The sequence below is a fragment of the Prinia subflava genome, chromosome 4 (genome assembly GCF_021018805.1).
Source record: "Prinia subflava isolate CZ2003 ecotype Zambia chromosome 4, Cam_Psub_1.2, whole genome shotgun sequence".
NCBI classification, from domain to species: Eukaryota; Metazoa; Chordata; class Aves; order Passeriformes; family Cisticolidae; genus Prinia; species Prinia subflava.
In genome coordinates, this window is record NC_086250.1 from 14466582 (window position 1) to 14493088 (window position 26507).

The 26507-nt window shown below is 40.4% G+C and overlaps 1 protein-coding gene across 1 annotated transcript in view; it reads left to right on the plus strand.

The window, feature by feature from the left end:
• Positions 1-26507, plus strand: part of PTN (pleiotrophin) — a 75791-nt gene that overhangs the window by 32711 nt on the left and 16573 nt on the right. The window contains exons 2-4 of the mRNA XM_063395598.1: positions 18583-18692; positions 20187-20360; positions 21365-21526. Of these exons, the coding sequence (XP_063251668.1) occupies positions 18584-18692; positions 20187-20360; positions 21365-21526 (445 nt within the window). The 5' untranslated portion in view covers position 18583. The remainder of the gene's footprint in view (positions 1-18582; positions 18693-20186; positions 20361-21364; positions 21527-26507) is intronic.

Here is a 26507-nt window from a genome sequence, read left to right on the forward strand (position 1 = left end):
TGTGATATGGGATAGCTCTTCAGTCAGCTGGGGTGCTGTTTGTGTCCCCTCACCTCTTCTTGGGCACCTCCAGCCTGCTGGCTGGCAGGGAATGAGAAGATGAGAAGTCCTTGACTTAGTATAAACACTACTTAGCAACAAGTAAAACATCAGTGTGTTATCAACATTATTTGCATACTAAACCCAAAAGGTAGCACTGTACCAGCTACTAGGAAGAAAATTTTTCTTCAAAAAGCAGGAGATCCTTCCTCATTCTTGTTGCACTCATCCTACATCAGTCCACAGACTCTGTATTCATAGCTATGAGGAGATTGGAAATAGCCCTTGAGTTTTCATCAGGAGATGCCCAGAAAGTTGGTGGAAGTTGTATATAGCAGGAATGCTGTGTGTTGGATGACACCTAGTTGGATGTGACAGTCATGTGTGACTGACCACTCTTGTAGGCACCAGAATTCAGCCAGAGTTCACCTACAATTCAGTTTTGGCTTGTTTAGATGTTGTGTGTCTGTGTGCAGGTCACTCTGCAGTATTTGGGCTCTATGCAGAGTATCCTGTGACTGTGGCTGTGCTGGGGAAGGGCTGAGTAAGTCAACATCTGCCCCTTGTCTGAAGCAGTGCTAACCATGTGGGGAAAAAAAAAAAGGCTTAGGAATAAGCCTTCATTCACTATTTCATTCCTTATTTGGTGGCAGGATATTCCCTCATGGTAATCAGTACTGTGTTTGTTTAAAAATCATCCTCTCTAGCTCAGCCAGAGGCAACCTTTGCATGAGTAGACAGCTTAGAATCCAGCAGAGGGCAATGCTGTATTGCACCTATACAGATACTGCAAATGAGTCTACCTCGAGGACCCTTGAGCTATCTTCCCTAATGAGAAATCATGCATTTAATTCATGACAGATTATACCAACCTTGTGGTTGGGTTTTTGCAATAAAGTCCTGAGGCGTTTCTGGAAAAATCACTCCCATTGGAGGCAGGTGTGTTGCCAGTATAAGAATGGACTGATTACATTGTGGGTTTGAGCTGTGCAGAAATAAACCAGTAAAGACTTGCCATAAGTTTTCACTAAAACTATCAGGAGTTAACATCCCTCACCTTTTCTTCTTTCCTTCCCTCACCCCTCCTCAGTACCTGCTTGTTAACTTCAGCTATTGCGCTTTTATTAAGGCCTTTTGACTCCATCAGTATTTATTGGAAATTCAAAAAAATGAAAAATGACAAAACTCAGTAGTTAAAATAGACTGTTCTTGGGAGACTCACTGAAACTGAATTCCTCTTTTATAGAAATTGTAGAAACAGTGCATACCACAACACTTTTTCTGCTTATTAAACCTCTGGGAAGAAATTAGAAACAAAGGATCAGTGGGAAGTATCATTTAGAGTTACAAATATATTCAGCTCTCTAATCCCTCATGAAGAGTATAAAGAGCAGTGGAAAGCTTACAAGGCCTGCTGCATTTATAGACAGGTTCAATTTCAGAGGTTTATACGACACTGATTTAATTTGAAGTGGATGGCACTCCTGTCGTCTCAGGATTCTTGTGTGTGTAATTCTGCTCTAGCTGAAGAACCCAGAGCCTTTGGGAGCTCTTTGCTCTGGCAAGGGCCTCTGGGCCCAGAGAGGAGCCCATGAAATTGGTCTTTCAGTCACACACTAACTCGTCTTTATTACCTCTATGGCAGCTCACAGTAGTAGTACAGTCCCTGGAAAGCTGCTTTTGCCATGCTAGTCTCCAAATTCCTCAGTCAGCAGTAGCAGTAAAGAGTTGCAGTTAAGTTTATGGGAACAGAAACAAAAAGTGTTCACAAAGGATTCTGTCTTGAGGAAAGCATTTCTTTGGAAACCTTATGTACTTTTCCTATCCTCCCAGGTTAGACAGTTCTCTAGAGTAACCTGCAGAGAGGCTCGAAGCACCGTATGGAGAAGGATTTCACTTTAGATATCCAAAATGTGCATATGTTTTTATCACACTTTGTATTTTTTTTCCTCTTCCTAACTCCAAAACAAGTAATCAGTGAATTCCACATCTTGCAAGCCAGTTTATTCTAGAGGACTAGCCATGCTTATTAGGATGCAGGACAGAGAATCCATTTTCTGTGGTTTGCATATTTGATTATAATTGCAGAGAGGAGAGAGTGTGGAGGGGAGGAGGATTTATTTCACTGGTGTTTACCTCTAGGGCGGTAAGGATGGTATGATATTGAGGGAGGATATATTAGAAGGGAAGGAACACAGCATAGAGCATTACTAATTCGAACCATGGGTGAGACATCTTTTTGCATTTAAATATTGTGTCTTGGAGAATCCAACTTGTATAAAGAGAACTTGCTGGAGAAGAGCAGACAGATGCCACCCTTCTTTGTCTGAGGGATTCATGCTGCTAGTCCTGTCCTGGACAGGAACCACACAGAGACATCCAGCCTGGGACCAGCAAAACACTGTGACTGATGGTTTATACACCACTATTGTAAAGAATAGAAAACCAAGAACAAATTGAATTTTAAGGGGTGTAGGACAGTGGATTACGTTGAGGGAGGTAGTTGTGGGTTTTTCAGTGACAAACTCTACAATCTAGGGTTACAATGTAGGGTGACAAACCCTATAGTCTGGGAGTTATAAAAAATCTCCAGGCAAACTGTTTTTCTTGATTGATGTGTGCAGAAATGAAGATGGCCTAAAATTCAAAGTCTGGAGCCAGTCCCCTCACAAATTTGGTGTGTGTGTGTGTAGCCCTGAGTGATACAGACTGCCTGCTGCTTTCTAGGAGAGCTGGGGTTCCTGGACCAGAGCTGTAAATCCCATGCTGTACAGATAAGTGTCTTGAGCTACCTCCTCTGTAGGCACCAAACCAGTGGAGCAGCCAAATTGTGTCCCAGGGGGAGGAGCTGTCTCAGGTGCTGTGCCTAGTCTGTACCTACCCCAGTGAGAGCTTCAAGATGCTTTTGGGTTTTGGGTCCTGTCTGTCCCCACCAAATCTAGCCCCAGGTGTCAAAAACTGATGAGAAAAAGGTATTTGTTTCTGTAGTAAACAGCAGGGTATAGATGCAAAGAAGGATGAAGGCAAAAAGACTGCCATGGCATTTCTCTTCAGTGAGAACTAAAGCCTCCAAGTGTTGTTTATAAAACAAGCCTCAATATCCAGCTTTTCTCAAGTCTTTAAGAGTGCAAATATAGCTTGCAGCCAACGAAATTCCATTGTCTCTGCTCTGTGGCCAAGTAAGGGTTTTAATTACATATATATTTTAAGGACATTCAGACTGAGCCTCTGAATACCAAGTCCCAGCTGAGCATGAATTCAAATGACTGAGGCCTAAGCCCCTGATAATAAGGGTTTATTAAGGAAGCACCAACAGAGCTGAACTGGAATGGACTGAATGGCTAAACCAAAATAATGGGATGCTTGTGGCAACCAGAAAATGATTGTTTATTGGCATGATCCCAGGACAAACTTCTGCCAAGAGCACACGGTCTTTCCTTGCCAAGTTCTTCATATGGGGAAATACAGTACTGGACTTCTGCACATATTAGCAGTGCAGAAGACTGGGAAGAGAAGAAGTGGCAGTTTGCATGAGGAAGGGAAAAAAATGTACATCCCAAAAAAATGGTGTAAACAGTGTGATCACTAGGGCTCTACTCAGCAGCAGGCTCTAAAGAGACCTACCTGGGTTTCAACTTTAGCAACATGGTCTGAAAAACACAGATTTGGCTATGGAGTTTTATCACTTGAATCTTTTGAGTATCCCTGCATGCATCATGCAGAGAGCAGAAAAATTTGGAACTTTTTTTCTAAAAATCCTGCCTCTATGATTGTTGAAGTGCTTGCAAGCAGTGTCTTTCACTCACGACAAACAGGACTGTTTTGCAACTCTGCTGGGGATGCATTCTCAAGAAAATTCTGTTGAATAACACTTGGCAATTATTTTATTCACAGAGAAATGTGTAGCTACACATGACTGCAGGTTAAATTTAAAAGTTTATGGAATGACTGCTGTTCTTACAAGGAAAAAGAGGGGCTGCTCTATATCATACTGCCTTGTCCTTTTCTACCAGTCTTTTGCATATGATTTTTAGTGAGGGAGTCCTGATTCACATTACCTCTCTGTTATGCTGGGAAAGATTTTTCTTTTCAGCCCAAAACTGGCATATCTGAATGCCATAAATATTGTCCTATAAGACACTTTATAGTGGTGGTTTCCTGTATCTCCTGTGCCAGCTAAAGATGTGGTATAAAATACTTCAATATTCCCTAGGGCATAATAATCTCATTTTGTTTCCAGGAAAATGCCTTGGAGGCCATCAGAAATATCTGTAGTATAGAACAAGTTATGTGTACTGCAAGTATGCACTTTTGTATTGACTTCCAAAATGGAAAGGTTTTTATGGAAAGTAACAAGTAACAAAAAAGCTCAACTGTCCAAAAGCCAAAAAGGCTGCACTGAAGTCTCACTTCAGGTGTGTTGCATGCTGAAATGGTATAGCTACAGCATAGTTTGACATTTCTTTAGCTTGGATAGAAAAATGAAACACTCCAATAAGGTAAGAGACTGGACAGGGACAACTCTGTTTTCCTGGGCATATTTGAAAGTGGGATTTTCTGTCTAGGATATTTTCCTTGTTAAGGTGAAAGACTATTTTCTCTGAAAAAAGTTCTCTGTCACACACATTCTTTGGATAATTACAAGCAAGTTGATTTATGTCTATAAACGTCAGTTTCTGCTCTGCCAAGTGATGTTGATTTGTACTTTCTTCCACTGGCTTGCTTGCTTCTAGGACACAAGAAATCTCCCATGGGTGGAGACCCTACCTTGTGGTGCTGACGCTATCAGTGAACAGCCTAAAGCTGCGTCACTGTAGCTGTGAAAAGGTTGTTCCTTTCTAGCACTGATAAGGTCAAGGTGAGCATTGGCCTGTCTCCAATAACTGAAAAGGAAATGGCAGCGCATCCCAACTCATTTTTGCTACTATTAAATTATATGATGATGACTGTTCTTTCACAAATTCAAGGGAGGGTCCAGCTTAGTTGCTAAAATTGCACTGGAAAAAGAGAGGCAGTTCCCGAAGTTCTGGCTAAGAGGGAAGGGCTGTGAAGTACCTGGCAGGAGGTTGTGGTGAGGTCAGGGTCAGTCCCTTTTCCCAAGTAACAGGTGATAGGATGAGCAGAAATCAGGAGTTGCAGCAGGGGAGCTTTAGCTTGAGTATTATGAAGTATTTCTTCACTGAAGGGGCTGTCAAGCACTGGAACAGGCTGCCCAGGGAGATGGTGGAGTCACCATCCCTGTAACGTGAAGATGTGACACTGAGAGACAAGGATTAGTGGTGGTCTTGGCAGTCTAGACTGACACTTGAACTTGATGATCTTAAAGGTATTTTCTGACCTAAAATGTTCAGTGTTTCTATGAATCACTTGCAGAACATGAGGTCTTGGCTTTTAGCTTTATTTACTGGCTGGTGTCACACTGGAGAGCATGTGTGCCCTGGAGATACCACAAAACTGCTGCCCTCTGCTCACTGTTTTTGAAAGAGAAGGATTTAAAAACACATTCTAGCCCTGTGTCACAACAAGGCTGAAACAGAGATTTCATTTCAGATAGCCTTTGTTTCAGTTTATTTAATTTTTTTCCTAATTCATTTTTGCAGTGCTGTCCCAATGCCCTGATGTTTGTTGCTTGAAGCAGAGACAGTTTCTCTGAAAAAAAAAAAAGTATAAATGGAGTCCCTTGGAAAGATGAATAGAGGGCATTGGTGTGAAGCTCTATGCTTTCAGGTTATATAGTTTTCTGACTGTACTGCATATTTTGGAATGTCATCTGAAGGGACAAACAGCAACGGAGATAGAGTCATAATGAAAGAAGAAATAAAATGGGTTATTTTCTTTATGAGTTTGGACTATTTCCCAGAGCCTGATTTAAAGTTAAAAAAACCAAACAACAAAACAGTAAAGATTGTCCAACCTTACAGTCATCTCAGGCAAATCAAAACTCAAATATTTGTCAAAATTTGTTTACTTTTGAGGAAGGATAGTTATCAAAGATAAGGGGGTTCTGCTGAGTCTGGCAGCTTTCCTTTACCCAACATGCTGAGCCACTGGGAGTTTCACAGTGTTCCTGCTGCTCTCCTCTGCTTGAGGGAGTCTGGCTGCCCTGCTCAAAACCTGGAACCATGGAGGCATGAGATGCAGGAAAGTAGAGCAAGCTGCAGCTGATGCTGGCTAATAAAATTATCCCCTCTTCACATAATCATTTTTATTATGGGTTTCTCAGTGTTCTTTTAAGGGAGGCAAGTGCTATTATCTCTGTTCCATAGATGCAGAAGTGAGGATAGTGACAGATGCTGTGATTTGCCTACTGCCATTGAGCTGAAAATGTCTTCATTGGGACAGAGGGGGAAAATGAAAATGAAAATACAGTGGAGGCATCTGTTTGGCTTGTACAGTACAGCTGTTCATTATGCAAATCATGTCACAGCTTAAACAGCTCTCAAACCATGATTCATTCACAATGGTGGTGTGACCACCGGGACTGTGGTGACATCAAAGTATCTCTGCACACAGTTTGTGTCCTCACAGTATTAGTAATAATCTTTGGCTCTGGACCCAGTTACAAAAATTGCTCCTTGATTGCTCCTTTTTTTTTCTTTGTATTTCTTCCTGACTGTGATACTTGTAGGACATTTTTACAACTGCAACTGACAGGAAAATGGGGCTTCATAACCTTGCTCTGTTTCAGTAAATGAATTTATATGAGTAAAGAAAACTTTCTCTTGGATATACAGTAAGAGACTCTTTCCTGCATTCTGTTCAGCAAGTGGATAGGAATAGGCCACTCCTTACTCTAACATTTTTCAGAAGGTGCCCAAATTAGTTTCTGGTAGATTAAAATGCATTAGGCAGCCAAGGAGGTGTCAGCAATATTCTTTATACCAGAAGGATCTCTGTAATAGTATTTATTTGCCCTTTTCTTGTCTTGTAGTGTCATGGTAGTGGAGTAGTTGGGATCACTTACCAGAGACTTTGAAAAACCATGAAGAAACTCTTTGTGTTTTTAATGGTCTCAGACAACCAGAAGATCTTTAGGTAAAGCAAAACCACTGATAGTTTGAGGTGTGAAAAGAGGCAGAAAGAATAACTACTAAGAGCCTGTTTTCCCTTTGCTGTCCTCAAGAAGCAGAGGGAATTATATCTTTTGCACTTTGAGGGAGCAGAGATGAAAGGGAATAGAGAGAGAGGATTTACCAGTCCTGGTACTCGTGACTACAACACAAGGAGAGAAACAGCAATGCAGAGGATGCACAGGAGAGGTCAGTCAGAAATTTGGCCTCAGTGTCACTGAAACAAAAACCTTTGGAGGGAATGGAGGTCAGAGTCCTGTGGTCTTCCTGGTGATCAGATCCAGGAGTGTCTAATCTTTAGTCCTGGAGAAATGAAAGTCTAAGGAACCCACTGTGATTTTGTCAATACTGAGGCAGCAGCTGTGATTGTTTTGGGAAGAGCAGGGAGGGGAAAAAATTGCAGTAACAAGTGGCTTAAAATGTCTTTTTCAGTTAAGATCTGGAAATATAGTAGGATGAACTGAAATGTGAGTTTGTTTGGTTTGGGTTTTGTTTGGTTTCTCCATCCTCTCAGCTGGAGCAGTGGGAGTGGAAGGTCAATAGAGAGGCAGTTGCAGAACTATATTAGTTTTCAGTTCAGAGCCCAGACTTGCTTGGACCCACAAAGAGCAAAAGAGGGGAAGAAAAATGTATGTATTGTGGATGAGAACAAACTAAGAGCTTGGGGAATGAGAGGAAACTGATATCAACAGCAATGTTCATTTGAAAAATCTCATTTCTAAGACAATTTTTGATGTCCAGGGCTAAGAGAATGATCTCTTATGTACACTCACTGGGGATCAAGAGAAAATATAGAAACCACTCCTTTTACATTAAAGAAATGTAATGTTTTTCTTTAAAAGCACAGCAAGTTTTTTCATCCCTTATAGACATGGCTGGTTTCTTAACATCAGTTTATGATACTGAATGTTTGGGTTTGGTGGGGGTTTTTTTGTGTTTTGTTGTTGTTGTTGTTGCTGCTAGGTTGTTAGTTGGATCTTTTTCCCTTCAATTATTCAAGTAACAATTATTACTGTTTAGAAATATTAGATGTGTTCCCTAGGCTTTCTGAAAAATAAAATCACTTTTTAAAACTCATGTTGTAGGTCTGGAAAGAGAGAAGCATAACATTTTTAATCCCCCTGAAGATTTTCACCATTTCCACTCCAGATTTTAATTCTTTGGCCTTTTAACCATCAGTCCTGCCTGTTGTGTTATGTCTTGTTCACAACCATACTGCATGAATGCTGAATTTTGACCCCTGAAAGTGACACCTTTTATAACTGACTCATCCTTCTTTGATCAGGTAAAAGATTATAGTGATTATAGTTTGGCAAAATTTTGCCTAAGACTTGCAATAAAGGAATTACACAGCTCTTGGTGCTGCCTGAGAAGCTGGCTAATGAGAAGCCCAAACAGAGGTTCAGATTTCTATTTTGGATATTATGTTGCAGAAGTAAATGTAGAGTTTGCTTGTGAGAAGCAGTAGGATCCTTTGTATAGCTTGAGTAAAATTATTTTTTAATGGAAGAGAATGTAGTTGTATAGTAGTGAGCTTATAAAAACACACATAAATTTGTTTTAATTCATATGAATGCTTTCAAAGGCTTGCTGTCCTGTGGAAACTGATGTTCTCCCATGAAACATTTTGGAAAAATGAAAGAAATGTTCTATCTATATTTGTTTGTACCGTCCATTTTCTTGACTCTTACACCAGTCTAAATTATGCTTAGCATTTAAAGGCAGAATGCATGTACCTAAGGATATCTGTTATCAGCTTGAACTATTCATTTGTGTCTGGGGAACTAGAAATATGAAATATCTCATGTGTATTTGCCTTAGCCTGATGCGAGAGACAAATATGCAATCAGCTAAGCAAATATCAAAGTTAGGGGAACTGTTATCCACAACCGAACTAATTAGTTTATCTACTTGAACAAAAGATTGGATGTGTTAATAGGTCCTTGTTTTTTGCCTTTTTTTTTTTTTTTTTGTTTGCATGTTAATAATTTTCTCCAGGCATGTAACTCTTGGTTCTCTACTTCTTTTTATGGCATTGGCATAGTTCACTGACCTCATTGCTCATTTTTCTGGCCCTTAACAGTGTTCATGTTGAAAAGAGAACATAGAATTGGTTACATATTGAAAAATGTTGTCCCTGAGCTGCACACTACAATTTTTTGAAATGAAGCATTTGACTTGGGCTTTTCAGAAGGGTCATGTTATGATTTTTTTTTTTTTGCTTTTTAGCTAACTGTTTAATTCTTTATTCTTATGGTACCCTGTGCTGTAGGTGAGCATAAATGCTAGTTTAAAAAATACAGAAAGTTTGCCAAATGTAATATCAGCCTTCTAGAACTTTCTCACTCCTCCCTGGCTGATCTGTAACCACAAACAGATGCACTCAATTTTATGTTTTTCAAATTTGCCACTGGACTGCAGAATAAATTGCTGCTCACCCAACTCCTTCCAGCACTGGCTCACCTTGAGGCGATTGCCTCTTCCCTGCCAGCTGCTGCTTGCCAGCTTTTCCCCTCCTGCATGGAGGGAGAGCATTGCTTCCATGTGTGGTGGTCCCTCTCTCTACCCCTAAATGGAGGCAAGGTAGAGGAAGAAAAAAGAAAAGCTGAAATGTGGCTGCTAGTTGGAACTCCCTGGTTCTCTTATCAGTTTGCCAGACAGGACAGCCAGTCAGCTGCACTGGGTTGTGTGTTTCCAAATGGGGACCTGAAGGCTGTTGGGATGCTGGCTCTGCTCCTGGGCTGAAATGCAGGGAGTTATTTTCAATTTCCTGCATGGCTTTGAACTGTCTTGTTAGCGCACAGGCTCAGAGTACTGGCATCCAGTGTTTGGTTTTAGCGATGGAGATACCAAAATTTCATTACTATGGGCCAAGAGGAAACCAAACTCTCTCAGAAAAGTCACAGAAGTATGGAAAATGCACACACAGGTTTTGCTTTGGGCAGAAATGCAGTGGCTGCAGGCCTCTGAGTTAATATGGGGGAGTTTTTGATACACTGACCAACCCACTCACCCTTAACCATCCAAGTATAAAATATAATTTCATTAGTTAATTAGTCCAAAGAAGAAAATTCGGTGTTTTATCATTATCCTAGTAGGTTTTCTTTAACAAAATCATTCTGAAAGATCACTATTGTTATAAATGAGATTAAGACATGGTTTTTCAGACAGAGAGAGACCATTTGGCTGAACAGTCAGTTATTATAATTAAAGGTTCTTTCTTTAAATCTTGGCTCAGTCTTTGGCTTAGACCACTAAGGCTATAGTAATAGTTTTAAATGAACTCAGCATTTCTTTGGTCCATGAAGGTGTGATAAAATGATGGTGACTCAAGATTTTGTGCTCTGAGAAGAATTTGGTGAACTTTACCCTTAAGAAAGTGTACAGAGAAATGTATGTGATGTCTATGCCTACTTTTTATACTCAGTAAAGGAAATGTAAGGAAAATAAAGATTTTTGCATTGGATAAAGGAATGGCGCTACAGTGGCAGGGTAAACAAGACAAAGAACTAAATTAGATTGTAAACTACAGTAGTCAGGATGGAAAGCAGTTATGGAGCAGTTGGAACGTAAACCACATTTGGGTGAGAACAGAGAGCAATATCAGGTGCAAGTGGCCTGGGAAATTAATTGAAGAAAGCAGAAAGAGGTGTAGGACTTGCAAATGAAAATTATGGGGCTAACCCTCACACACTCTGTAGTGGTAGTCATGACTTGTTAACAGGACTTGAAGGTCCAGAAAAGGTTCAGAAAATACAGAAACCACAGCGAAGGAAATATAGCTGGAAATGAAGGATATGCACTAAATAAATAAATAAAAAAAAACTAGGTGTACTTGTTTTATTCAGCCTGGAGAAGAAGATGAGGGGAGACCTCATTGTAGTCTTCAATGAGGGGGAGCAGGTACTGCTGCTCTTCATTCTCGTGATCAGGGACAGGACTTGACGAAAGAGCCTGAAGTTGGTTGGAAGAGATTTAGGTTGGATGATCAGGAAGTTTTTCCCCCAGAGGATGGTTGGGCACTGAGGCTCCCCAGGGAAGCGGTGTCAGCACCAAGCCTGACAGAGCTCAAGAAGTGTTTGGGCAGTGTTCTCAGGCACGTGATGTCATTCCTGGGGGGACCTGTGCAGGGCCAGGAGCTGGACTTGATGATCCTGATCCTTTCCAGTTCAGCATATTCTATGATTCTGTGATACATAAGACACTTTTGAGTCGTATGAATCTTACCTTGGAAGAGTATAGAAAAACATCTGCTAGCTGTATGTCATCCCCAACTTGGATCTGGATAACTTTAGTTAGAAACCATTGTGTAATTATGCATGAGTAAAATAGAAGTCTTCTTCATAACAGAAGAGTTTATCTTTCACAACTTAAATTAGAAGGTAAAAGGTGCTAATAGTTATAGGGGCTAAATATTTGCTGATGTGATTTCATTACCTAATACAGAACTATAAAAACTGAGCTATTTTAGAACTTGATTCAGTGTGACCTTATATCTCATCTTAAAGTTTATCCCTAAAAATAACCATTTGTATCAAAGCAAGCTGATTTGCTTTATGTTGCATAGGGGCATGAACAAACATCTGACTGAAGTTTTAAATTTTAAAGTTGACTTTTGTGAAATTAAGTAAACTGGTGGTGTGTTGGACTGATGCAAGATTTTTTAAAAAGGACTGATTAAAATTTATTTCTATCAAACTAGAAAAAAAAGGAAATTTTCTTTCTCAAGAAAAACATGGGGAAAAAAGCTGTAGAGCAGAATTCCATATCTAACTGGGGATCAACCCACTGAAGTGCTATTATGAGCTTGCAGAAATTAAAAAAAAAGGTAGTAATCATCCTATAAAGTAGTGTCTTGAAAGTTGAGATGTGGAAGATCGCTGAGACTCACTAAAAACTAAGCTGGCTTAAATCTTGCAAGGGAAATGAAGAGCAAATCTAGCTTTTTAATTTTATTTCCCTAGTAGTGCAAATCAAGACATAAAAGGAAATTAGTATGTGTGCAAACGAAGAGGGAATGCTTTACAGATGGAAGATTATGGTTCGTAAAGGTCTGGCTCCAGAAGCATGTTAGCATTTGCCTCAGTTTTCTGTATGGGAGATCAGGTAGGGCATAGGGGCATGCACTGGGTGGTGAATGAGATAAAGACCTGCAGAAGCAAAAGATTCTTCAAGAGGTTCTGAGGTAAAACTCCCAAGACCAAACTGCTCTTAATTTCCCTTTTACAGAGAAAACTTGCATTTCCATCTCTGACTACTGTAAAAATGGCATGAGACATTTCAGATTCATTAAGACCATTAAACCATGGATCAAGTTTTATTTCTTGCTGTTGTACAGCTAATGTTTAGCAAATAAAATATTTACATTTAAGAAGAGGGAACGAAGCAGATCCGGGCAGACATATTCATCTGCCCTCGATGGACTGCAAAGTAGAGCAGATTTTGAATAAGAGAATAATTTAAGAACTGGAGTTAAACATTAAGTTTCATTAAACACAGCATGTGTTTACTGAAAGGAGATGGATGTCCCAAACTAGCTCATTTAAAAACTGATTTTGTAGATGTGACTAATCTGGCTCTAATCAAACTCTAATTTATTAAAGTATTTGTTGTGGGCCTTGATAAGACATTATTCATTCAAGCAGAAAAAAGAAGGATTAATGCAAAAGTTAGTTCTAATGTGGACAGGGAGTTTAAAGAGGACTCAAAATGAGCAGTGTTTGAAGAAAAATAATGGGTTGCAGAAACTTCTTAAGTTTGCACCTGGATTGTATTTTTTATTCATGGCCATGGGATGAAAATAATGGTGTGTGAAGCTGGGAGTCATAGCTCAAAATATTGTTTACTGCAAAAGAGAAACCATACCTTTTTGATATAGTTATATTAAGCCAAAGATTTATTGTTAGTATAATTTAAATCTTAATGGTCTAATTCATTGTTATTAGTGTGGATGTAATTATTGCAGAAAAAGATTTTATCTATGCAGTTGTTACAATAACGTTAACAACAATGCCAACAGCATCACCACAGTTAAAATTGTTACACATAAACTTAGATTAAAGTGCTTTTTGTGATGTTTTGCTGACCCTTCCCCAGCTCTTGTCAGCCCTCGGGTTGGTGAGGCTAAGGTTGGTGGTTTCATTGTGTGGGTGGTGGGGATGGTTATGGTGACCTGTCATCATCTGGGCTCCTTGTCCAGGAGGTTGTTCATGTTGCTGGTTTCTTTTTCCTTGCTCTAGGATGAAACTGGGATTGCTTTTTTTTTTTTTTTTTTTTTTTTTTTTTTTTTTTTTTTTTTTATGTTTGCTAGCATGCTTTGATGCCTTCCTCTCTCCTGATTGGTTTGCAGTCTTGTTATAGCCAAACTTCCTAGAGATGACACCATATAACTATATTGGAAACTATTTCTGCTTTTTCTTTCTTACCCCTATATCCAGTTTTGTCTAGGTCCATGTCTGAGTTTCTTTTCTGACTTGGGGCAGTTGTTTATAGAAAGTGTTTGTGTCTCTGTTGACAAGCTCGTGCCCTGTCTGATATCTTCCATGTCTGTACTCCTCTGCACTGTATCCTCTGTCTCCCCTTCTCAAGGCCTGTGTCAACATACCAGCCCTGCATTACTTTATAAGATATTATCATAATGGAGTCGTAAAACCTGGGTGGCTCCATACAATGACAAAGAAAAGTAAATCAAATCAGCCACAGCTGGTTGGTCAATTAGAAAAAATGCTGTTGCAGCTAAAGCAAATATGACAAAGCTGTGGATAGGCCAAGGAATGCTCAGAAAGGGCAAACCTCAACAATTCTCAGCCCAGAGCTCTGGCAAACTCACTGAAAAGCCTATGGCCCACCATTAGCAATGGCAATACCTTCAGTATTGCTTTACATGCAGCTTAACAGTATCAACACAGCTGGTGTTTGGCACATTATGCTGGAGGATATGGGCAGGTTGTTACAATAGTGTGAGAACACCTGATTGTTCAGAGTGGGAGATTGCATTCATATGGGCTAATAATAAAATACTTGCTTCTAGAATCTGGGACCTTGCCAGTTGCTTTGGAAAGAACAGATGAAGGGAAGAGCTTGTGCATAAAAGTTATTAATAGCAAAAAAAGCTACCTGTAAAAGGCATATGTGATCCTGGGATGTGTTGCATATGCCAGCTTCAGTCAGGCTAGGAAAAATAAACACTTGCTCACAGATAGAGCTTCATCCAAAATTGTCTGCTTTGTTCTGAGTGTTTGTGTTCGGGAAAGACTTGTTCAGATTCAGGAGTACCTGGGTGTGAGTTAATTGAGTGAATGCAGACAGTCACTGTAGCAGGTTTTACTTGCACTGACACAGATCCAGAGGTCTAAGAGGAACAGCATGGAAATGCCTGTGCTGCCTTGGGCTGCCCACTTGAGTGGGATTGTAAAATCAGGTTGGGATTTAGTGTGGGATTTAGCGGGGGAGGCTCAAGCTCTGCTCAAAAGGTCCCTTTAACTGCAGCCATGATTTCTGCCTGATTCTCTTTCCGAGGCTCAACATGTAATTGAAACGATGGATGGATGGTTGATGAAGTCATTAATTCTCTGATTGCCTTCCATGTTTAAAATTTTCCTTTAATTTTTTACTCCCAAGCAGAGATTGACTCTGAAATCAACTGTAATAATGATGTAATTCCTGTGCCTTATTTTTACTTTAAGAAGCTGCTTGCTATGGTGTATGAGAGCTGGTTTTCAATTCTCCCTTCATTATATGTCTCATGCTTTTTTAATTGGTCTCTGGTTTAGTGTTTAACTATCATTAACCACTTCTCTCTTTCCTGTTTTGGTGCTCTTTATGTGATTACTCACTGTCTTTTCCTCATGTTGTTCCAACTTCCCATTTAAACTGTTCTAAACTCTCTTTCTCTCTTCACCTTTTCTCTCCTGAAATTTCCTGTAGCAGCCCACACCTCAAAGATCCCTTTTCTTTCACTTGTATCTTTGTCTTTCTGGGGTTGGAAATATGCCTGCCATTTGTTTAAATGCTGCCACTTTGCTCTGTTTAGGGGCTGTCATGCATGATTTTAAAGATGCTTTCCTCTCATGGCACATGATTTTCTTATTACGGTTGGTGTAGCGAGAAGGCTCATTACAAAAATCAAAATATCTAGGAGGAGTCCATTTTGTATGCAGTATAACACTTTTTATTTCATTGCTATTAGTTCTGGCAGTTCTTTAAATCAAAGGTTGAACAGAAAACATTATCAAAGAATCTAATAAAAAAGAAGAACTGTCACCTTTGAATTTTGAAAAAGAAAACCAAAAAAGACACAGCTATTTCCAGTAGAATATATTGTTTGCAGAAACAACTCTGGTCTGGTGGCTTTTTGTCTTAATCTGTCTTTGCAAGAAAGACTGAAGATTGGACTCGTACTTGCTAGAAGATGGCATTTTCTGGCCTTTTGAAAAAAATACCTACTATTTTGTGAGTACTACGTATGGGCTGTTTGTAATTTTGTGAGAGCACCCACCTTTGCTGTTTATGGTGTGCAAAACAGTTAAATGGTTTTCCGTGGGTTACACCATAATCGAGGTGTTGGTGTGGTGTGAGGCACGATCTCCATTTGTACAACACGCCTTTCACTTGTAGGTGTAGGAAAGGCACTTCAGGAAGCAGCCTGGGTCTCTGCAGAGAGACAAAATATCTGTATCTCTGCAGGTTTAGAGTTGCATTAGACATTTGGCAAGTGTTTTGGCTGTAGGGGAGTCTTGAGTCTTAGGAAAACGTGCTATATTAAGGCTCTGTGGGGTTTTGTTTATAGGGCTTCTGGAATGTTTCAGACTCCAAAACCTAACTATCTTCCCCATCTGTTTCGCTGAAAAGAATGTCAGTCAGATTTAAATTTGAGTCCCTTTCAACTTAATAGGAGGCAGCTTCCCTAGTAACAGTGATCCATGTCTCCCAGTGACTGGGGAGCCTCTGGGGTATGGGTGACCACATCCAGGTCCCTGGGGTGGGCAGCAAGGATGTGGGAGGCAGCCCCAAAACTGTGACCATCTCTTGTGTTTGGTGGCACCCTGTGGAGTAAAACCACCAATTCTGCCTTTGCTTCAGCTTCTGGCACCCCACAGACAGGGACTTGAGGTATGAAAGTGTTTGTATCTCTTGCTGTATGTGCTTCCATGAAATCAGTTAACTCTCTCCTTCAACAAAGGATTCTGGAAAGCTGATTGGAAGAGATGAAGTGGGAAGAGAATTATAGTGAAGATGGGGTGTTAAGGGGTGTGCAGTGTTACTGGTGGGGAAGCTCCCCAAAGGAAAGGGACAAGAGACTGAGAGTGGAGTTTGATTTTTAAACAGTATAGCAACTGTTTGAGTCATAGAATGGTTTGTACTGGAAGGGATTTTAAGGATCATTTAATTCCAATCCCTACCATGGGCAGGGACACTTTTTACTAGACCAGTTGCTCAGCACTCTACCCAACCTAGCCTTGAACACTTCCTGGGATGAGGCTTCCACAACTTCCTTGGGTAACCTGTACCAGTCCCTCACCATGGTCCACAGTAAAGTATTTTTTTCTAATTTCTAATCTAACCCTACTTTCAATTTGAATTATTTCCTCTTTGTTTTGTCACTACATGCTCTTGCAAAAACTCTCTCTTCATCTTTCTTGGGAGCTCCCTTCAGGTACTGGAAGGCTGCAATTGGGTCACCCCAAGCCTTTTCTTTTCAGGCTGCACAAACACAATTCTCTCAGCCTTTCCTCATAAAAAAGGTGCTCCTTTGATTATGGAAAAGCAATTTGAGTAAGCTGAGCTAAAAGGCAGGTTTCATATTTAGTTTTTAATTGTCTATTTAATGTATTTATTTATCTATTTTTACATTTTATTAATTTTCTGTGAAACATGAGAGGCTCTGAGTGAAAACATAGGAGAAGAAAGGGAAAAACAAACCCAAGCTCTCTGGCAGCTCACGCACTCTACTCTGGGTTCTGTTTGATTTTGCTGGAAACAATGGTGGTCCTTTTCTTCTTTTTCATGGGAAATGATACATTCTTTTGAAGTAAATGAAACTGGTGCTAATAACAGCTCGTTCAGACATTTGAATGCCAGGCCTCTTGCCGTCTTCAAACGAACTTCATTTCAACACACCTATTAAGTTGTCTCATCTGACTTCAAGGATGATATTAAAGCCAGATACTTAAAAGTCTCCATGTTTGGGATTCCTCTCCTGTTTTCCATGTCAGTTATAATTATGTTGCATTTGAGCAAGAGGTTGCCAGCAGAGAATACTGAGGAGTGCCAAATTAAATTTCAAATACATTTTGTTCTTTGTTCTTGTTGAGAAATATTTCTCCTCCATGGCTGCTGTGTTCAGCAAATGAGATCAGGCTGCCATTAAACTCTCTGTAAATATCAGTCTGGCTGAGTTTTAAAGACCATCCTAGTGGCACTATTACATCTCTTCTGAAGGCTGGTGTAACATGAATGTCATAGGTCCTGGTTTGAAGAAAAAGAAATAAAAACAAACAAACAAAAAAATTGGAGAAACTTTCCTTTCATCCAAGTAATCTCTAGTCCACTGTCTTGGTACCTGGCTGTCTACTGGAGAGGTGCCTTTAGAAAAGGGGAGGTTGCTGATTTTTCTATGCATTGAAGGCACTGTGTTCCAATAAACAGTGCCAAGAGGAGACAATGCAAATTACAGAAACAGGAAAGGGAAAGCTCAGAATAACTTTTGGTGACTGGTTAGCGACTGATGCTTCAATCCCAAGCAAATGTATTAAATACTTGTTTGTATTTGAATATTTGCTTCCCAAATCCAGATTTTGGGTTCATTAGCATGCTGTGGGTAGCCTCTAGCAGTGTGCAAGTCCTATCTCTGTGCCTACTTTGCATTTCAAACAATTAGCTTAATTTATATTATGAAGAAACACTAATTGGAGGGGAAGGAAGAAGTACGTAGCAACATGCCAATGACAGTTAAGATAATGCATCACATTTCACCTGTAAAAGTTTTTGTGAAAGAAGCTCTTTTCAGATGTCAATTAAGCCTAATGAGAACTTCAGCGCTTGCAAGGTGGAGAGTAGAGTATTCCCTGCTTCATATGAATTGGTAAACTGAAATATGAAGTGTATGTTTTGCTTATTTTTACACGGCCAGAGGTCAGAAAAGAAGAGGGTAGTTCCAGACCTGTCAGTATCCTTGATTCTCAAGCAGGTTTCTAGAAGACAAGCAATAGTTACAGAACTTCCTACAACAAAAATCCTCCAATAACATCAGTGATTTAGATCAGGGATTTGGTACACAGGCTGGAAAATAGTTTAAAATCTCTGTATTCTCTCCGGAGTGGAGATAATTGCCCATTCTGGCAATAGCTAATTATGTTTGACCTGCTTGTGTCTTGTGGTCCTGAAGCAGAGCTTCCCAAAAATGCTTTAGTTGGAGTCCCACTTTTCACAGTCTCACTAACCAGTTTTTTTCCTCTCTGTCCCTGATCTGCAGAATGCAACAGCAACAACAGCAACGTCGAATGTTCACGGCTGCCCTCCTGGCGCTCGTTTTCCTTCTGGCAGCCGTGAGTACCACTGAGGCTGGCAAGAAAGAGAAACCAGGTAAGGTCCGGTCTAACTCAGAGGTAATCCCCAATAGATTGCATGTGTGTGAGAATGTCAAATGCTTCTGGTTTTGTTATCAAATCAGGTCATTTTGACCTTATTTTGACCTTTTGACATCAGGGGAGGATTTTTTGCTGTGACATGTTGTTCTGTGTTAAATAAGGGAAGAGAAAGGGGTTTCCATGTCAAGTGGCAGCTTGACAGCCCTAGAGACTGAAGTCCTTGGTTTATCACTCAGTGGATATTGCAAAGCAGTTTAAAATCTGCTCTGTGAATAGTTTCATGCTTGACTTAGGGGGAACCAAACAGGACTGATGAAAGAGCAGTTATGTCCCTTGTTCAGGGTTATATATGACAGTGCTACAGTGATGCTGTGTGATGTGGAAATCCTCTGACAAAGAATTGTACTAACTCACTGGTGCACAGACAGCCAGACATCCAGCAGTACTTGCTTTCTGTCAGTGATGAACTCAGACCTCATTACAGGAGAAACTGGCCCGGGGTGGAAAATTCATATTGGTCAAACTCAGTTTTGACATTTTTTAAAGAACGTGTTTTTTGCTGGTTTTCTTAAGGTCTTATTATGTTCAGGCAACCTATATATATCAGATAGTATGAACCGTGAGTCTGTCAGAATTAGTGTTCCCAGTAAAAGAAAAGGAACTTTTAAACCATTTTGGCTTTGTGGAAATATGAGAAAATGCTAGCATAAATATACAGGACCTAGAAGAAAAATATTTTTATAAAAATATATTTACAGTTACTTGTGATGGTTTAGCGGCCTAAGTAGTTATTTTTGTGAATCCTTGAGTTTGATAATATTGCTGTCTTTTGTCATAAGACTTGGGTTTAAGGATCTAAATAAAATCATGATCCTTTCTTTTTCCCTGAGCAGCAAACCCACCTTAATTAACAACACTTTGAATACACTTCTCCATGTAGCTCCTTTGCCTTTGAGGTTTTGTTCATATTCTGATTAAAAATGTGACATAGTATAGCAATCAAAAGTTTGCATCCCACAGCTGCTTCCTGGAGGTGCTCAAATCCTCTGATACACGATGTCAGCACATACATTTCTCATTGTTTAGTGTATAGTGCTTCATCGGGAACTGAGGATATTTGCAAACCACCAGCTACTGGAGACAGAGGAGTGTCCTTTCTGAGTGAGAGCCCTCCTGCATGTTTTGGTCAGTGATCCCTGTGGGATTTTTTGATTTCTGAAGATGAGAATCCACTTGAGAATGGACTAGTAAACACAGCAGTGGGACTGAGTTTGAATGATCATCCTGCTTTGGACTCAAAGGTGCTGACTTGTCTCTGCAAAATTGTGAAGAGGATGTCAGACCTTTTGCTTTTCAGGCAATTGTGTTATGAATGTCTTCCTTACTCACCCTTCCAGTTGCTGTGGCTTTGGCTAAGTTTAGGCAACTTCTCTGTAGGCTCTGGGTACTGACCACTTCTTCTCTTGCTTGGTTCCTTGTCTTCATGCAGAGAAAAAAGCAAAGAAGTCTGACTGTGGGGAATGGCAGTGGAGTGTCTGCGTGCCCACCAGTGGAGACTGCGGCCTGGGCACACGTGAGGGCACTCGCACCGGAGCTGAGTGCAAACAAACCACCAAGACGCAGAAGTGTAAGATTCCCTGCAACTGGAAGAAGCAATTTGGAGGTCAGCATCGTTTTCTTAAGGGATTTACTTTGGTTTTTAATTTGAGTATGGAGCAGGAAGGCTGTATTTTCTGCTTAGTGGTGCAGATGTCTTGGTGATGGCGTTAGTCCTGTATTTCAGGTTCATTGGAGGTAGAATGTGCAAGGAGTCAGAAGGCAGCTCCCCCAGAGCTCCTCTGCAGAGAGTCCCTATAACCTACTTATTACAAACTCTGCCTTCCTGCTTGCTGAAATCTGCTCTCTGTGGTGTTCAGCCCTGTTTAGGGCAGCAGTGCAAGTTCACAGCTGTGAACCTCTGTGATGGCTGTCGCAGGCTTTGCAATGTGTGATGTGGAGGGTGGGGGGCTGGCTACCCGTGTGGGCAGTGGAAGGAGGGAGTGAAGACCAGTGTACTTCATTTTTATCATTCAGTTCAGAAGGTCTGTATGTAACAGTTCAGGAAGATATGTCAGATTTGTCCTTGACAAGGTATCTCTCCAAAACTCAAATTTGATTACTCTTGCAAGCCTTGCCTTTTTTCTAATAATAAGCCTGCATGATTTTGAAGTTGTTGTGACCAACACAATCAGTGCTGCAGTTTCAGACTTGAGAAGTTCATGGGTGCACAAGTCTTCTAGAAACAAGTTAAGCTTTATTTGTAAACCTCTGGCATTGCACAAATGGAGAAACAGCCATATAGAATGTAAATGACATTTCAAACTGTTGTTGCTTTTTTTTTTTTTCTGTTCATGTTCACAACTGAATGTATTTCCTTTATATGCAAAAAATTGAAATACCCATGCAAAAGCAAGAGGATTAAATTTTAAAGCTGGGAGCGGGGGGGGGGGAACTGCAATTACCACTGCAAATAATCTTTAAAGTTTTCTTGGGATTCTTTTCTTCAGTTGCACATCTTTTTGTCTGTAAGCACCAACTGCCTGTGATATCCTATTAGACTCACAACATTTTTGGTTTTGCACTCAGTCATTGTATTTTAAATTCTGCCTTTTTTTTTCCTTGCTGCAGCGGAGTGCAAATACCAGTTCCAGGCCTGGGGAGAATGTGACTTGAACACGGCCTTGAAGACTCGGACCGGGAACCTAAAGAGAGCCCTTCATAACGCTGACTGCCAGAAGACTGTCACAATCTCAAAGCCCTGTGGGAAGCTTACCAAACCCAAACCTCAAGGTAAATTCCATTTGCTGAAAGCTGCGTGATAGTTCATTTGAATCACCAGGTTTGTGATGTCCTGCATGCTTCAGTGGGAGCTCAGCTGTACAGGATATTGCATTTTCATGGCCTTTCTTCAGCTCTACACTGCTCCTGTCTGTCAGTGCTCAGGCAGGGAATATTCCTGAGCTGCACAGTCAAGGCTGTCTCACACTTGAAAAGTAAGCTGAAGATTAGCTCTCCAATTTAACTTTAGACCAGCTGTACTGTTACCAGTTTGCTTACAAAACTAGACTTCCAGAGTAAAGATTCTTTTCATAAGTCACGTGTTGATGGGAACAGAATAATAATGATAATAACATGAAAAAATATCCCTTCATAAAGGCATCTTTTATATTGGTTTTGTTTGGCATTAAATAATGGCTAGTTGAAAAAAGGACTGCTTTCCTTCTGGACAAATAGCATTGAAAGGATATTCTTCTCACTGTACACTGAAATATGAAAATATTGTGCACTCTTGGGGCTCTTTTTATTCTTTATTCAAACATATCAGGAAGAATAGTACAGAATGTATATGTCTTATTTAAGTGTGACTGGCAGTATAATTCCTGGTACACAGAAAACATATACCCTGCATTTGTGTTTCCAGGTGGCCCTTAGAAAAACTTATTTTCTTTCTAATCAATTAAACCTTTTAATGTACTCTTTTGTTGGAGTAGCAGGTGTTATGTGTATAGGATGATTTATAGTGGGAGCTAAAACTGTGAGATCCTGTTTGAGATACAAAAATAATGTGTTTTAAGTAGATTATAAAAGCTGTACTACCCTGACATTTGTTTACTTAAAACCAGCAGGGTTTGACACGTTCCAGGCTCTGAATACTCAGATAACAATACAAATAAATGTTATTAGGTGTGACAGGTGCACCTGGGACAAGCAATACTCAAACTGCGGGGTGTGGGGCACCATTGATCAGAGGAGTACCTGCAGGTGGCCTGCTCTGCTTGAGCAACCAGAGAAGTTGCAGGCAATTTGTGTGTGCATGTATGCATGCATGCATCCATCCATGTACTGGTTTTCCTTGCACATCATCCGTGGAGTTATCAGAGTCTAGAACCTGTGCAGACAGTGACAGGCTGTGGAGCAGCCAAGTTCCAGCTAGGAACTAGCTGTAACTAGCTGTAACTAGGAGATGGTTGGCACTAGAAAAAGAACACTTTAATAATGGATAAAAGAAAATAGGGATGGTGCCACAAAACCATGCACAGTACCCAGGAGAACTCCGTGGGGGTAACCAGCTGAAGACCTGGAACTGAGGAAAACATGAAAATATACAGGCTAGGTCTGAGGGTAAGGGTCCAATCAGAAACTTGAACTGGGAACATAACCATATTTGTACAGCATAACTGACCAGTCACAAAAACATAACCTTATATGGAACCACCTCGTTGACATTCAAACTCCCATGAACCTTTACTACTCGCCACAGCTACAAAGGGATGTCCCATGGCCTTAGGTTTATAGTTGCTTCAGCTTGGCCAACTCCCACAAACTAGATTTTCAGAGACTACCTGAGTTGGTTGAACTGGTGACAATAAACATCATTTAGGGATTGAAGTGATTGGATGGGAAGGGCTTTGAAATGTGTGATTTTATTATTTAGTAGTTTGGGGGGCAGGACTTTTTTATGTTGTCAAGGTTTGGGAGTTTTTTGGTGGTTTTTTTTTTTTTTTCCCTGTGGGTTTTTGTTGTTTTCTTTTTTTCCAGTAAGTTTCCATGTCTAAGTAGCCTTTGGGAGTTTACTGAATGAGGTTTCCTATTGTGCTGCCAGAAGGCCTGTGCCCCTCGAGCCTCTGCCTTGCCCTGCTTCCACTGACTCATAGATCTACATTCTGTCAATGGGTGTCAGAACAGGGGGAGATGAGGACAAAGCAGAGCATTGATGCAGCATTGTTTTGTGAGAGCAGTGCTCTTGGATGCTACAGGCTCATTTTCAAGTTATAGTTTTAAAGGCAGAGCTTGAGAAATTGCTGGATTGGAGTCAACTTCAAATGATTCTAGAGGCTAGGAGTGAGTTATAGCTGAGACTGAAAATTGCGTTGGGACTGACTGCAGCAACTAGTTATGGGGTTTGACTTAATTATGAAACCTGACTTTATTTGATTTGAAGGAATGCAAAGAGAGAAATAGGTACAAATGTAGGTTTTTAATCATAATAAATGTGGGCAGTTCTGCTTTCCTGATCTGCACTGGAAATCTCACGGCATCTTCCTGCATGCCACCTGCTCACTCCTCTGCTGTTGGCATTAGTGGGAGCAGCAGGCATGGGAGTCACACAGACAGCGCCTGCCTGGGCTCAGAGCTGAGTCCATATTGCAGATCTGTGGGTACAACTACACAGGGGCTACGCTGGACAGTGTGTTGGCACCAGGAGGAGGAACTGGAGGAAGAAATTAGGTCAAGCAGATTAGTACTGCGTGAAAAGTTTTGCCCCACTGAACTTTATTTCAGAGTTAAAAATCGGAGTGCTGGTGTGTTGGCTGGAATGAGAGTATTTGTTTTCTTCCTGAGGTGAAGAAAATTACAGGTTGGAAGTAAGTCCAAACCCACAACTAAGATAAAGGAAAAGATTGAAACTGCATTCAGTCTGTAGCTAGAATCTTAATGGATTTCCTTCTTTGGAAATGAGAAGACCTGGGTTATAGCCTGAGCACTTCAAATGGTCTACAGTTATATGTTAGTGTCCTTTTTCACCCCTAACTTTGCATCAGTGCCTCAAGACTGTAACAAAAAAAGCCCATGATGCGTTATTTGAAAGCAGCAGGTTATTTTCTGAAGTGTGAAAGGTCTGTACTGGTATCCAGCTCAGTCTGTGAATGCTGATCAAGGGCTGTCCATTCCTAGTGGGATTGCCTGGCAGGGCAGGGGCTTTCTGGCATTTGGGTGCTGTGGCAGCAGAGCAGTCACTCAGGGGCATGGCAGTTCAGGAATGTGTTTTACAGTGAATGGTTGCCTTTCTGACTCGTCTTTGCTTCAAGAGGTGCACCAATGAACGCGTCTCTGACAGCAACAAGCTGCGAGTACCACAAGCAGATGTGAACTGACTGAGAACATTGCACTGAAAAGTACTGGTATATTCAAAAAAAAGTGTTGTTTTCATGATTTTCATGACTAACCCCCTTTCCAGTGAGGTGAAATTTTTATTCTGTTAGGTTGTATTTGTAACTTCTCCTTTATATCAGTTTTCCTTTTGATTTCGTGCTGTAAAGGAAATCAGTAAAAGCCCCTATTTAGCTTCTCCAATCAATGATACTTTTATGTATCTTTTATTTTTTGTCACTTGCCATCCTTTAAAGCTTCTGACATAAGTATTTCTTTGTCTAAGAATTTATCCACAATAAGATTACTCACTACTGGACTTACCTAAATTCCTTCTATTATTGCAAAAAGAGTTTTTCTTATGGAGAGACTGGATTGTGAACAGTATTCCAAGCATGTCCTCTACAGATCTGTGTTGAAAGAACAAAATATCATTGTAATGCTACCTTTATTGTTCATTAGACCCACAAAATTAGCTAAATATAATTTTAATTTTGATCATTGCTTGCCTCCAAATTTTCTCTAATTAAAAAAAAAAAGATTATTTAAGAACCCCAGAAATTGTGCAGGTAAGAGAGGTTATCTTTTCTAGGCCTGACCAATGAAGAGTTATGGATCAAATTTCGCCTGGCACATTTCCTTCATGGGATATGGTGTCTGAAGTTCCTCCTCACCTTCTCTGTTCTGTCAGAAAAATGCCAATTGATTGATCTTAAGTGTAGATGCTGCTCTGCTGTTGCTTATCTGCCTTTCCAGCCCATCAGCATATGGCAGCTGTGCTGATAGGATGAGTCTCCCTCCCCTCACTTAACAATTTCAAAAATGACTGCTATTCATAGGAGTTGGATCTATTCTTAACAGAAAGGAAAATCATACCTGCAAAAAAAAAATCACAGGGTTTATAATCTTACAGATTTGTTGATAAAATATAGTTTGGTTTTCCAGGACTTCTATGATCTCTGACAAAACTTATGCTAAGTTAAAGCAGGAGATACTCATAAACTTTGAGAATCAATGCCTTCTTCACAAACTGGTAACCAAAGTGTTCTTATGGATTTCTTTTATAGTTAGTTAGCATTCATAGAAAAGCCTAAAAGCCTTTTTATGCACTCTCCACTATTTTGGAAAATAAAAAAAATAAATATTTTTCTTCTTAGGAACTGGTCTGTGTCAGTACTTTTTGCTTCTGAGCAGCTGTCTTATGGATTACAACTATATTTAAGGATGAGAGCAGAGGATGAACTGGGAATTTTAATTTTTACCTGGTGTCCTGACAAGCTCTTTTCTCCCTAGCTTTGCTCACATGTTCTCACACTGGCAGACAAGAGCTTGGGCTGCTGGGTTAAAGTGTAGGTAACACAGGATGGAAAACATCCTTCTCTCTTGAATACTGTGCTTTTAGACAGACAGATTGTCAGGAATGTGACAGTGATGTCACAGGCAGTACAGTTTGTTGTGTATTTAGTACACAAATGGGGTCATGAGAAAGGATGTTGTGAAGTCTGGAAAGGATGAAAGGATAATTTTTATCCACAAAACCCCAGTGGAAGCGGGCACCTCTCCTCTGGCACATACAATTGCATATTCTGATCAGTGTCTGCAAGGCTGGTGATGTTGAAGGTCTCCCTGAACTGTCCTGACAGATGTGACAGACTCGGGCACTTCTGTCGAGTGCCTTCTCTAATGGCCAACTTGCGCTGAGGAGCACGAAACGCTTCCGACATCCTCCATCTGGCCCCCTTCACACCCACCCAGACTTGATTGATGCTTGTTCAGGTTCCAGCCAGCCAGAAAGCAGAAGAATGGAGTATTGTCAGGATTCAGGAAACATTTTGCTTTAACTGCTAAGAGAGGAGGAATTTATTTTTATTGAGTTGGGTTCAGTGATGGGCTTTATTCT